This window comes from Stigmatopora argus, chromosome 6 (assembly GCF_051989625.1).
Source record: "Stigmatopora argus isolate UIUO_Sarg chromosome 6, RoL_Sarg_1.0, whole genome shotgun sequence".
Taxonomy (NCBI): domain Eukaryota; kingdom Metazoa; phylum Chordata; class Actinopteri; order Syngnathiformes; family Syngnathidae; genus Stigmatopora; species Stigmatopora argus.
This window is the reverse complement of record NC_135392.1, coordinates 654793-667076: the sequence shown is the minus strand read 5'-3', so window position 1 is coordinate 667076 and position 12284 is coordinate 654793. Positions and strand designations below refer to the sequence as shown.

At 47.1% G+C, this 12284-nt stretch overlaps 2 protein-coding genes across 2 annotated transcripts in view; one reads left to right on the top strand and one right to left on the bottom strand.

Moving 5' to 3' along the window:
- Window positions 1-12284, bottom strand: part of LOC144075306 (uncharacterized) — a 98328-nt gene that overhangs the window by 75777 nt on the left and 10267 nt on the right. The gene's annotated exons all lie outside the window — the stretch shown is intronic.
- grip2b (glutamate receptor interacting protein 2b) overlaps window positions 1-12284 on the top strand; it is a 28596-nt gene that overhangs the window by 15233 nt on the left and 1079 nt on the right. Inside the window, exons 6-24 of the mRNA XM_077602197.1 lie at window positions 233-319; window positions 389-464; window positions 3257-3402; window positions 3476-3623; window positions 4156-4328; window positions 4423-4599; window positions 4669-4806; window positions 5496-5682; window positions 7285-7430; window positions 7506-7586; window positions 8174-8237; window positions 8480-8625; window positions 9306-9450; window positions 9546-9685; window positions 9769-9972; window positions 10056-10224; window positions 10884-10998; window positions 11073-11214; window positions 11298-11473. Coding sequence (XP_077458323.1) covers window positions 233-319; window positions 389-464; window positions 3257-3402; window positions 3476-3623; window positions 4156-4328; window positions 4423-4599; window positions 4669-4806; window positions 5496-5682; window positions 7285-7430; window positions 7506-7586; window positions 8174-8237; window positions 8480-8625; window positions 9306-9450; window positions 9546-9685; window positions 9769-9972; window positions 10056-10224; window positions 10884-10998; window positions 11073-11214; window positions 11298-11473 — 2660 coding nt within the window. The remainder of the gene's footprint in view (window positions 1-232; window positions 320-388; window positions 465-3256; window positions 3403-3475; window positions 3624-4155; window positions 4329-4422; window positions 4600-4668; window positions 4807-5495; window positions 5683-7284; window positions 7431-7505; window positions 7587-8173; window positions 8238-8479; window positions 8626-9305; window positions 9451-9545; window positions 9686-9768; window positions 9973-10055; window positions 10225-10883; window positions 10999-11072; window positions 11215-11297; window positions 11474-12284) is intronic.

Genomic DNA, 12284 nt, shown 5'->3' with positions numbered 1-12284 from the left:
TTGATGTATTTGCTTCTTTTTGCCCTTAATGTCTGTCCGTCTTGTGTTTTTGAGCTCTCGATCTCCTTGGATTTTCCCGTGTCTTTGTTTTATGTGTCTCTTCCGGTGCTCTTTGATGTTCCACGCATATACTTAAGCTAATCAATGGCATCCTCTGTACGACGACGTGAAATCAATGATCATCAGCCCAATGTGTGCTCCTTCGAATGAATCTTTTTCCTTTTGTGTTTAGCACCCGATAGCCGGTCTGGCGTGATTTCCAAGACCATCGACATCTGTTTGCACAAGGAAGGCAGCAGCTTCGGCTTTGTGGTCCGAGGTAAATGTTGCACAATCTGCTTAAGAAAAAAGGTCAGCTGAAAAACTGAAGCCAGGTTTCTCCTCCCAGGTGGTCTTCACGAAGACTGGCACAAGTCGCGCCCCCTGGCGATCACCTACGTCCGGCCCGGAGGCCCCGCAGACAGGTATGTGATAGGTGAGGGTGCGTGTGCGGTCGATTGGTCACCGGTCTTTTGGTCGCGGTCTTGTGGTAGGCCGGACCGCGACAATGGGCGACCAAAAGACCGACGACCAAAAGACCGGCGACAAAACAAGGTAAAACAAGACGGTCTATGCATCAATAAAAGCCAACAATGGCCATGAGCAGTTTCACTGAGCCCACGTGTGAGTGTAGAAGAGTTTCTATGTACGTGCGCTGTCCCTTTAAGAAGCGACGCCAGTCAGGGTCTTAACAAGTTCTCCAACAAAAACCAATACAAGTCCGGGAAATTTGGAGCTTTTCTTTAGCCTAATCATTAATAGGGCATTAAGTATGACTAAATAGTCATTCGCAGTTTGTATTTAGGGAATTTGAGCAACGATTTAAATGGTAATTATCAATAACCTTCCGGGTGACCAAAAGACCGGCGACCAATCGACCGTGTACCGTGAGGGTGCTAGTAGGCGAGCCGGAGAAGGAAGCATCATTTGAAGTCCTCATTGCTCTTCGGCTTGAAGCGCTAGCTATTTTTATTCTGTGTTGCCTTTGAAAGAAAAGCTAAAGTGGGACAGCAGGAACATGAAAACATCCAAATAACATTCTCTATTAAGTCAAGCTTTGCTTCTTATTCCACGTTTGTACTCACAGACACAACTTTGATGTTGACGTTCGGTCTCTTCGGTACTCGGTTGTTTGGTCGCCGGTCCTTTGGTCGTCCGGAAGGTTATTGATAATTACCATTTAAATCGTTACTCAAATTCCCTAAATACAAACTGCGAATGATTATTTAGTCATACTTAATGCCCTAGTAATTATTAGGCTAAAGAAAAGCTCCAAATTTACCAGACTTTGATTGTTTTTTGTTGGAGAACTTGTTAAGAAGACCCTGACTCACGTCGCTTCTTAAAGGGACAACGCATGTACATACAGACTCTTCTACACTCACACGTCCGCTCAGTGAAACTGCTCATGGCCATTGTTGGCTTTTATTCATGCGTAGACCGTCTTGTTTTGTCGCCGCTCTTTTGGTCGTCCGTTGTTTGGGTCCGGGCGACCAAACGACCGCACACGGGTCTCTTCTTGTCCTTTCTGTCCGTCCGATCTGCACTTCAGATTTTTCTTGCTTGGACCATCTGATGGGTTTTAGCCCTCCCATTCCAATTGGATTGGACAATCAAAGTGTCAAAAAGACTTTCTTTTCATTTTTGGGGCCAAAACATATTGCTTGTAGAATAAGATTGAATAGCAGCCTTCCCACCTGGTCACAAGTGACCCGAGCATCAAAGACACGGCTTTGGCCACGGCCCGGCGAGGAAAATTGCCTGCGAAAATGTGGGTCAGCCCGAAGGAAAGCAGGCGTTCACGCTGCTTTCCTTCCCATTTATGCGCCAGTCGGAGCGAGGCAAGTTAATCCTGGCTTTCGCACAGCGCGGACCTTAACAGTTCTTCCTTGCCTTGATGAGAAAAAGGCTTAAAGAGACGGAAGGAAGGCGACAACAACTCAAACGTCGCCGTCAACATGTCCGGTGGGAGCGATCGCGGCGTGTAAATCCTCACATCCTCAAAAAAAAAACACCCAAAAATTGTTCATTTTGGGAAAATCCAGCCCTTGAGAACACTCTGGCTTAGCAACGTGAAATTTGCCAGACGTGTCTATCAAAAGTAGGCCTTTAATAACGTCTCAGGAAAAGACTAACTAACCCTAAGTCTGCCATTTTCTGTAAGAATCGCTCAATTTAGGCCCATCCTATTTTGTACGTCCTCCTGGGATTGGTTTATCTGTTTATGAATTCGGCCCCTAAAGTCGGTTTCAATGAGCAACATAAAATTGGGCAATAATGGAAAGCCATCGACAGGGGGCGCGCTAGGTAAATCACGAGATTAATTCCACAGAAATTGGGAAATTGGCAGTGGCGGGCCGTCAGGGCCTTCAAGACCTTCTCTGCTGTCCTAAGAAATATCTGAATCATATATTATATATTATATTTTGTCCATCAATACTTATGAGATCATTCCAAATTATCTGTTAGCTTCATTTCATTGCTTTTCCCCCTGGTTGCACTGCTTCCAGATGTGCGTTTTCATATTGAAGCATTGAACCAATCACATTTCAGCCATTATTTGTTGCCAGGGTCAGAAATCTGCCACAAGGCCTTCACAATCAGTTCTGCAGGCTAAATCATATTTCAATTGTGGGCCCGGTTCTGATATCTGAAAAGCTCCAGTGTTTGTATTTAATATCTAGTGTTTGTATTTGATCACTAAATGCTGCTAGGAAGTGGATTTTATTGAAATTTTAGTGCAATTTTTGCCATTTCGCCATTGACGTCCATCGCTGTCTTTTCCCAGGGAAATCACCCCCTTGGCCTGGTTGCAATGTCTGAAAAGCTCCAGTATTTGAATTTAATCAATAAATGCTGCTAGGAAGGGCATTTTACCCCATTTTTGTGCATTGATTTATTGATTATTTTTTTATGTGTCACAGCTGTAGCTGCAGTAGAGGTTTTATAGCCATAAAATAGTTTTGGAGGGTTGGATTGATTCGTTGAAGGCGTTACGAGAAAATGCACGGACCGCCACTGGAAATAGGCTACTCTTCTCAAAGCCCCATGATTCATTTCACAACCTTTCACTTGTTGTAGAATGTTATCTTGTCATATTTTCTGTATATATTCCAAGGTTGATTGTGTTTCAAAAAAATACATTCAAAAACACTGGAAGAAATGTACGAAAAAAAACATCATTTCCTACTAATGTTGTTGTCATTTGTGTCATCAGGGAGGGCACGCTGCGTCCCGGCGATCGCCTCCTGGCGGCGGACGGCGTGCCGTTGCGCGACGCCAGCCACGGCGACGCCCTCGCCGTGCTGGCCCAGTGCGGACAGGAAGCTCTCCTGCACATCGAGTACGACGTCGCCATCGTGGGTGCGTGCCCAGCCGCCCGCGGAGGGGAGGAAGCCCAAGCTTAAGCCGAGGCCTGTTTTTTGTCTCTCGCCAGAGACCCTGAGCGATGCGTCGGGTCCGCTCCTGGTGGAGATGGCCAAACCGCCGGGGGCGGCGCTGGGTGTGGCGCTCACGTCGGCCAGCCAACGCAACAAGAGGGTGGTGGTGGTGGAGCGGGTCAAGCCGGGCAGTGTGGCGGACAGGTACGCCACCCAAAGCCCATCCGGTCTCTGGGCCACCTCACCGCATGCACGTTTGGGTACACGGTCGATTGGTCACCGGTCTTTTGGTCGCCCGGAAGGTTATTGATAATTACCATTGAAATCGTTGCTCAAATTCCCTAAATACAAACTGCAAATGACTATTTAATCATACTTAATGCCCTAGTAATTATTAGGCTAAAGAAAAGCTCCAAATTTCCCGGACTTTGATTGTTTTTTGTTGGTAAACTTGTTAAGACCTTGACTGAACTGAGATAGCTTCTTAAAGGGACAATGCATGTACATACAAACTCTTTTACACTCACACGTGGGCTCAGTGAAACTGCTCATGGCCATTGTTGGCTTTTATTCATGCGTAGACCGTGTTGTTTTACCTTGTTTTGGTCACCGGACTTTTGGTCGCCCACTGTCGCGGTCCGGGCGACCAAAAGACCGGCGAGCAAAAGACCGCCACCAAAAGACCGCCACCAAAAGACCGCCACCAAAAGACCGCACACGCACGTTTGCCGCTCAGGTGCGGGGCGCTGCACGCCGGAGACCACCTGCTGTCCATCGACGGCACGTCCACGGAGCACTGCGGCGTCCTGGAGGCCACGCAGCTGCTGGCCAGCGCCACCGAGCTGGTCCGACTGGAATTGCTCCCCGCCCGCCAGACCCGGATGGCTGGGAAAGCGCAAGGTGACGCTGGTGAGAGCTTTATACACTTGTTGTTCTGAAGATTACCTGGTTCCTGCCTTGTTATGAGAACATTAGAAGAAGCTGCCATGTGTCTATGTTCCAGTGAAGGTCCAGAAGTCCGAGCACCCTCACTCGTGGGAGCCTTGCGTCAACTTCTGCCCACCGCCCGCAAACTCCATCCACTGTAACGCCAGCTCCACCTTGCACAAGTCGTGGACCGCCACCACCGCCGCCAACAACAACGTCATCATCAACAACAACAACCTGGACTACTGCAAATGTCGGCGCCACGGCACTTTGGCTGGCCGCCTTGGCTGGACGCGCTGACCGATGCTTTTTTTCCCCGCAGCTCTGGTGACGGCCGCTTTCTCTCCAGGTTCCGCCAACTCTGCGGGTTTCAACACGCTCCCCAGGCCCGGCGTGCCCATGAGCCCAAGGAACTCTCTTCTCAAACGCAGGCACAGGAAGAAAGACCACAAAAGCTCCCGTGAGTTCGTCTTCTTACGACCTTTCAAAAAGTTGGACCGGAACGACGGAGTCTTCTGGAAATCAATTCTGAGACCAGACCAAATCTTTCAAATCTGTCGATAACGTCTCCAGTGTCTAAGCTCCGCTTGTAACTTTAAGGCTCGAGTTCGGGCTGGCGTTAGCGTTTCCGTGATCTGGATTAGCATTAGCCAAATTTGGGAATATGCTAGTTCAAGGGTGTCAGACTCGGGTTGGTTCGCGGGCCGCTTTAACGTCAACTTGATTTCACGTGGGCCAGACCGTTTTAGATATAATATTTAGATATATTTTTTTATATATAAATGGATTAAAAGCCCTGAATATTCCGTTTTTTATAGATCTAAAACAATGTTTATTTTAACTTTTTTTTTCTACATATTTTGAGATTTTACAAAATGATTTTTGAACTAAAAACACAGAAAAAATGATTAAAAAATGACAATTATTGATTTAAAAGGGGGAAAATCAGGAAATTTAATATACATCTATACTCTTCATTTTGATTTGATCCTAAAACAGAAAGTCGGCACTCATCATTGACTTTCCCAGGCCACACAAAATGATGCGGTGGGCCAGATTTGGCCCCCGGGCCGCCACTTTGATACGTGTATAGTTGTTGATTGGGATGCAGTACTCTATGTACTCTTGTCAATTTTGGTGTCCTTTCAGTGTCCCTGGCGTCCAGCTCGGTGGGTCCCGGCGGTCAAGTGGTCCATGTGGAGACCAGCGAGGTGGTCCTGACGGGGGACCCCCTCAACGGCTTCGGCGTCCAACTCCAAGGGGGGATCTTTGCCACCGAGACGCTCTCGGCTCCGCCGCTCGTACGATTCATCGAGCCCGACAGCTCGGCCGAAAGGTTAGCCCGTTTATTCCCGAGCAGCTTCTTGTCTCTTTGACTCTCTTTGATGATTTTGGACCGTGGGTGGGGGGGGTAAGTGTCCCACTTTTTATCCCCGGGGTTTCTGTGTGCAATTTGTCGCATAGATTTAGCATTTTCTCCACAGAGGTGGCTAGTCACGTGATACGTCTGCCCCACTAGCTTTTTGGAGGAATACAAAATGCATTTTCTGCAGAAATTGCGTGGGGATTTCAAGTTGATTCCTATTTATTTTTAGGCTAATATTTCAGTCACTGTCTGCCATTGGCGACACTAGAAAAGGCAATTCATTTTGACAGGGAACTGATGTCTAATGCCGTCAATAGATATTTTGAAATTGCATTTTTTATTTTTTTTTGCCATTAGAAATGAACAGGGCTTTTTTTGTAAAAAAATAAAAATCCTTTTTGCCGGAGTCGTAAATGTTAAGGGCAAAAAAACATAACAAAATTGGACAGAAACAAAGAGGAATATCATATGTATAGCAAGAAAATATTCATGCTACTTTTTGCGTACATATTCCAGCCACCTCCGCGCCAAAGCTCTCGGCAGCGCTGTTTTTTTTCCGTTAATGACACGCAAATTAAATATTAATTTAGCCTAAATGTCTGACAACGGCGCCGTTGCGTTCCTCCGCCCGAGCCGAGCGCGGTCACGCTTTCGCCGCTAATGTCAGCGAAATGAGCGCGCGGGCGCGTGGGATGATCGATTCAACACACCCCCCCTAAAAAATGCAGAGTCAATTCTGCGCCCCCCGAGGCCTCCCTCTCTCTCTCTCGCTCGCTCTTCGCTAGCGCCCACGCTAGGAACGCTAATTAGCCGCGGGGATCGATGAACAAGTAAACAGCTTCCTGTGCGCGTGCGGGTGCGCTAAAGACGGAATGAATGCGGTGACGGCGCTTTGTTGTTAGCGCCATAGCGCCTTAGCGCTAAGATATGGATTGCTTGCTTGGCTTTGTGGGGGAGCTTTGCAAAGGAAAGCAAGCGCCCCACGCATTATCTTTGATGCTAGCTTGCCAACTTACCGTCAAATATTATTTGCTTTCTTTGTTCAGTGGTCTTCCTTCTTTTTTGACTTTTCGTCCTTCTTTTTTCGACAAAAATAATAGTTTATCCCCCAAAAAAACACATCTAGTCCCAAAAAAATAGGTTTGATTGACGTAATTCATAGATTTCAGGAATGTAAAGGTTGTTTACAGTATTTGCCTGAAATGTATCATCTTTTTATTCTTTAAAATCTTTTTATTCTTGTTTTTTTGACACACTAAAATTACGGATCTCACCAAAGATCTCTTTTTTTAAGCAAAAAGGGCAATTTCAAAATGGATCATCCTACAATTTTTCTTCCAATGATGAGAATGGGACTGAACTAAACCAATGCTAAAAACAGCCACAAAACACACCGAAAATGCTAAAAACAGCCACAAAACACACAGAAAATGCCATTAACTGTGCTATACGGCAAATAGATTAATAAATAAAATAAAAAGGGAAAGGAGCAAACCCCTTATATCTAAAAAAAAAGACAAAAACTTGACTAGAAAATGTTATTTTTCATTGGACACGCCTCTCCCCCGGCAGGTGTGGCCTCCTACAGGTGGGCGACCGACTGCTCTCCATCAACGGCATGGCCACGGAGGATGGGACCCTGGAGGAGGCCAACCAGCTGCTGCGTGACGCCGCCCTCACCAACAAAGTGGTTCTGGAGATCGAGTTTGACGTGGCAGGTGTGTGGACGCCGACCGGAAATGGAGTTTAGCCAAATCCACTTGACTTTTTTTGGCCACCTGTTTTCTTTGCAGAGTCCGTCGTGCCCAGTAGTGGAACTTTCCACGTGAAATTGCCCAAGAAAAAAGGCGTGGAGTTGGGTCTCACCATTAGCGGTAGGTAGGAAGGAACGGAAACACTTGGACTTTTTTTCCTTTGCGCTCCCCTCGTCTCATTAACTAATGGCACCATGGCGCTCTCTTGCGGTCGTAAAGGTTAGCTACATTGAAAAAAAATGCTCACTGTTACAAAAATCTAAATAAGTGAAATGTAAAAATGAATCTATTCAATTGACGCAATTTCAGCAACACTTTTATAATAAAAATACATTTTAAAAATTAGAATAAAATAAAAATGGAATAGATTAAAAATTTTAAAATCATGTTTTAATGCAATAAGATATTTAAAATCATGTTTTAATGCAATAAAAAATTTAAAATCATGTTTTAATGCTATAAAAATTTTAAAATCATGTTTTAATGCTATAAAAATTTTAAAATCATGTTTTAATGCTATAAAAATTTAAAATCATGTTTTAATGCAATACAAATTTTAAAATCATGTTTTAATGCAATAAAAATTTTCAAATCATGTTTTAATGCTATAAAAATTTTCAAATCATGTTTTAATGCAATAAAAATTTTAAAATCATGTTTTAATGCAATTTGTTGGCCGTTAACCTCCGTTTTTTTCCCACCCGCAGCCAATAAGAAGGCAGGAGAACCTCTCATCATCTCCGACATCAAAAAGGGAAGCATGGCACACAGGTAAGCGTCGATTCCCTGCCATTGACGACAATGAACGTGCAAATCAATCAAACTGTCGAGACTCCTCCTCTGAATGTTCCTCCCTCGAGCGGCTTTGACGGCACTAGACGTCCAATCCATTTGACCGGGAAGGGCAAAGGAATACGCTCCCGGTCATAATGGATTGGCCATCCAGCGCCGTTAAAGGTATAATCATTGAAACTTGTCCAATTCCCAATGCTCATGAAATGCTGTTTCTTCAGGACAGGAACCCTCGAGCCGGGCGACAAACTTCTGTCCATCGACAACGTCCGTTTGGAAACTTGTTCCCGCGAGGAGGCGGAGCAAATCCTGCAACAATGCGAGGAACTGGTCAAACTGAAGATCCGGAAGGACGAGGACAACTCGGGTGAGTCGCTCGCTGCACATCGTGTAGCACAGAGGTGTCAAAGTGGCGGCCCGGGGGCCAAATCTGGCCCGCCGCATCATTTTGTGTGGCCCGGGAAAGTCCATCATGAGTGCTGACTTTGTGTTTTAGGATCAAATTCAAATGAAGAGTATAGATGTATATTAAATTTCCTGATTTTCCCCCTTTTAAATCAATAATTGTCATTTTTTAATCCATTTTTTCTGTGTTTTTAGTTCAAAAATCATTTTGTAAAATCTCAAAATATACAAAAAAAGCTAAAATAAACATTATTTTAGATCTATAAAAAACTGAATATTTAGGGCTTTTAATCCATTTATTAAAAATATATCTAAATATTATATCTAAAAGGGTCCGGCCCACTTGAAATCAAGTTGACGTTAAAGCGGCCCGCAAACCAACTCGAGTCTGACACCCCTGGTGTAGCAAGTCCAACGACTGCAATATCACGCTTGGCCACACAGTAGCGCTGTTGTTCATGTAATTTTAACAATACAGTAAGTAATTGCTGCTTTATGGCGGTTGGCATTGAGCAAACCACAAGTGTCCGGGTATTATTGACTTTATTTTTTTCAGCACATGTATAAAAACAAGCGGAAATTAACATCTCGATGGGGTATTTCCCGAGTACCGGATGAATAAATTGGAATCTAATCTCACAGATGAGCAGGAGACCTCCGGCAGCATCATCTACACGGTGGAGCTGAAGCGCTACGGCGGCCCGTTGGGCATCACCATCTCGGGAACCGAGGAACCCTTCGATCCCATCACCATCTCGGGCCTCACCAAGCGAGGCCTGGCCGAGAGGTAGGTGACCCGCGGGCGGGCGCAGTGGCCGGCGCCCGGTTGCCCACCGCGGCCCGTGACGGGCGTCCTCCCTCCCCGTGTGTGGGTACGCCAAGGACGGGCGCCATCCACGTGGGCGACCGCATCCTGGCCATCAACAGCGTGAGCCTGAAGGGCAAACCCCTGAGCGAGGCCATTCACCTCCTGCAGATGGCAGGAGAGAGCGTCACGCTCAAGATTAAGAAGATGCTTGACGGTCAGGCCAATTTTATCATTCAAATTTGAGGTTGCTAGCATAGCGCCTCCATTCAAATTTGTTTTTGTTTTTCGTCCGGCAAGGCGGAGACGACAGGAAAGAAAGCGAAGCGGACGACGCCACGGAAAACGAGCTGAGCGACGACGAAGACGACCTGACCGACTTGACGGACAGCCTGCAGACCACCGGCAAGCTGTCGGAACTCTACGCCACCACCGTCCCCAGCGTGGACTCGGCCCTGGACTCCTGGGACGGGTCCGGACTGGACGCCGGCTACTGTAGCCAGGGTAGGTGGAGAAACCCATAAGAGATTTCGGGATTTCCACCATTTTGAAATGAAAACCGGAGTGTTTCCGCTACGGCCACGCAGGGACGTACAGCCACCAGGCGTCCGCCGGCGTGGCCCTTCACCCTCACGAGTGGCGCGGTGCCAAACAGCAGCAGCAGCAGCGCGCCATGACGCCCCCTCTCGGCTGCCGGAGGAACTACCCCTTCAGCGACGGCGGCTTTAGCGAAGACGAGTGGGAAAAACCCGCCAGGTGAGACGCCCGCCGCCTGCTTGCGTTCTTTACTAAGACAATGAGACGTGATTATTTGAGCTGACTCCGCCCCCTTCTGACGGTTCCTGATGAGTTGCGTTTGAATCTCGTTTTGACAAAGGGGTTCAAAACCATTGGGGCATTCAAATGGCCGCTCACTCCTGACCAATGTTCCCTCTAAGCTGCGCGCATGCGCAATTGCGCACTACTCTCGTCTTCTCTGCGCACAGCAAATCATATGGAGCGCACAAAAAAAAAATCCCTTTTTTTTTTTAGCTGTGAGTACGACGCGCGAACCACTCATCCGCCGGGCCGCCCATTCGTAGTTATTAATCATTACATTTTATTATGACTAAATCATTTATGTGCAGTAGACATGCACCTGCTTATGGCAGGTGTGATACTAACACCGGTACTCCGTGTGCTCAGGGAGGTTGTCTTTCTGCCCAGACAAACGAAAAATTAGAGGGAACATTGCTCCTGACTGAATTGAACTCGTACGGTGGCATCTGATTGGGGCGTAAGTGGGCGGGCTTATCTCTGTGCTCATCCATCAATCGTGCTGACAATCACGCCAATTATTTGGACAGGAGGCGGATACTAGTGCATTTCATCCGGCGTCCTATCAAAACGTCGTCTTTTTTCCCCCCTTCGCTCAGTTTCTTCGGCCAAGCGTCGGACGGGATTCTTCTGGACTCCGACGACAGTTTCTGGTGTCGAGCCCTGGAGGACCTGGAGACTTGCGGACAGTCCGAATTGCTCAGGGAGATTGAGGTGAAAGCTACAAAGTCTCCTTTTCCATTTGGATTTTTTGGGCTGACTCAATGATGTCGTCGTCCCCCCGCCAGGCGTCCATCATGACCGGCACGGCCATCAGTCTGGGCGTAGAGAGCGCCAACGGGGCCAGCGGCGATCCCATCCCGAGCCGCGGCCGGACCAGCCCCTCGCTCTCCCGGCGGGACCCCCTCTTCCGCCGGCACGAGGACCAAGGTGGGCGTGGCCGGACGGCCGGACGCCCGGAAGCGCCCTCCCTCGAGCCGCCGTCTGTCATTTGGGACGCTTTCCTCCGCCAGACGCCCTCCTGGAGGTCCAGTCGGGCCCGGACGAGGCCTTCGGGTTGGGGGTGCGCCCGCTCCAGGACCACGGGTCCCAGGAGCCCAAGTCCAAGGCCTCGTTGACGTGGGAGTCGCGGCGCATCAAGGAGGAGATGCAGGGACTGCTGTCGCCGACCCCTCTGGAGCTCCACAAGGTCAGTACCGCTTACTTACTTAACTGAGGTCTTGCCATTCTTCACAAAGGATGGTTACGGTACCCGGACATTTCGTCGACGGACGTTTGGTCACCGGACAGTTCGTCGACCGGACATTTGGTCGCTGGACAGTTGGCCTAACCTTAACCACTATTAAAGAAGACAAAGGAAATTTACATATTCTTCATCGTCTTCCTTCTTTATTTTTTTGCTTGGTATTCCCATAGGTATGGTGTATACAGACTAGATTTCCGATGCGCGTTGCGAGGCAACGGACCTCGACGTCGTCGCTTGTCGGCCATTTTAAGAACAGGCCCATTCGCTCCTATTAATAGAGTCAATAGAATTTGTTCTTTGAAAGGACAATAGATTGCTTGATTTAAAATACAACGTGTGCGTCTATATCAAAGTGCAGTATTTTTGGCATACTTCATAACAAATATCAGCATCCGGTCAGAATCGGAGCCACATCAATTGCCCATTAAAAACCAAACAGTTAATAGTCATTTAGTGGTCTTCTTTTTAATAAAATAATTGTATTTATTGCCTTTAATTTTAAAAATGGAGCGCTCGACGTAGAAACCGTTTAACGTAGGAACCGTTTCGTGCGTAGTGTGTTTAGAGAAGAGCCCATTTAGTACTTGCACACGCCCATATGTTCATGTGTTTGTGTTGTCGAGCGACTTTTTGCTGTTTTATTTTCTTTAATAAAGAATATGTGAATTTCCTTTGTCTTCTTTAATAGTGGTTAAGGTTAGTGGTTAATGTGAGGCGAACTGTCTGGCGACGAACTGTCCGGGCGACGAACTGT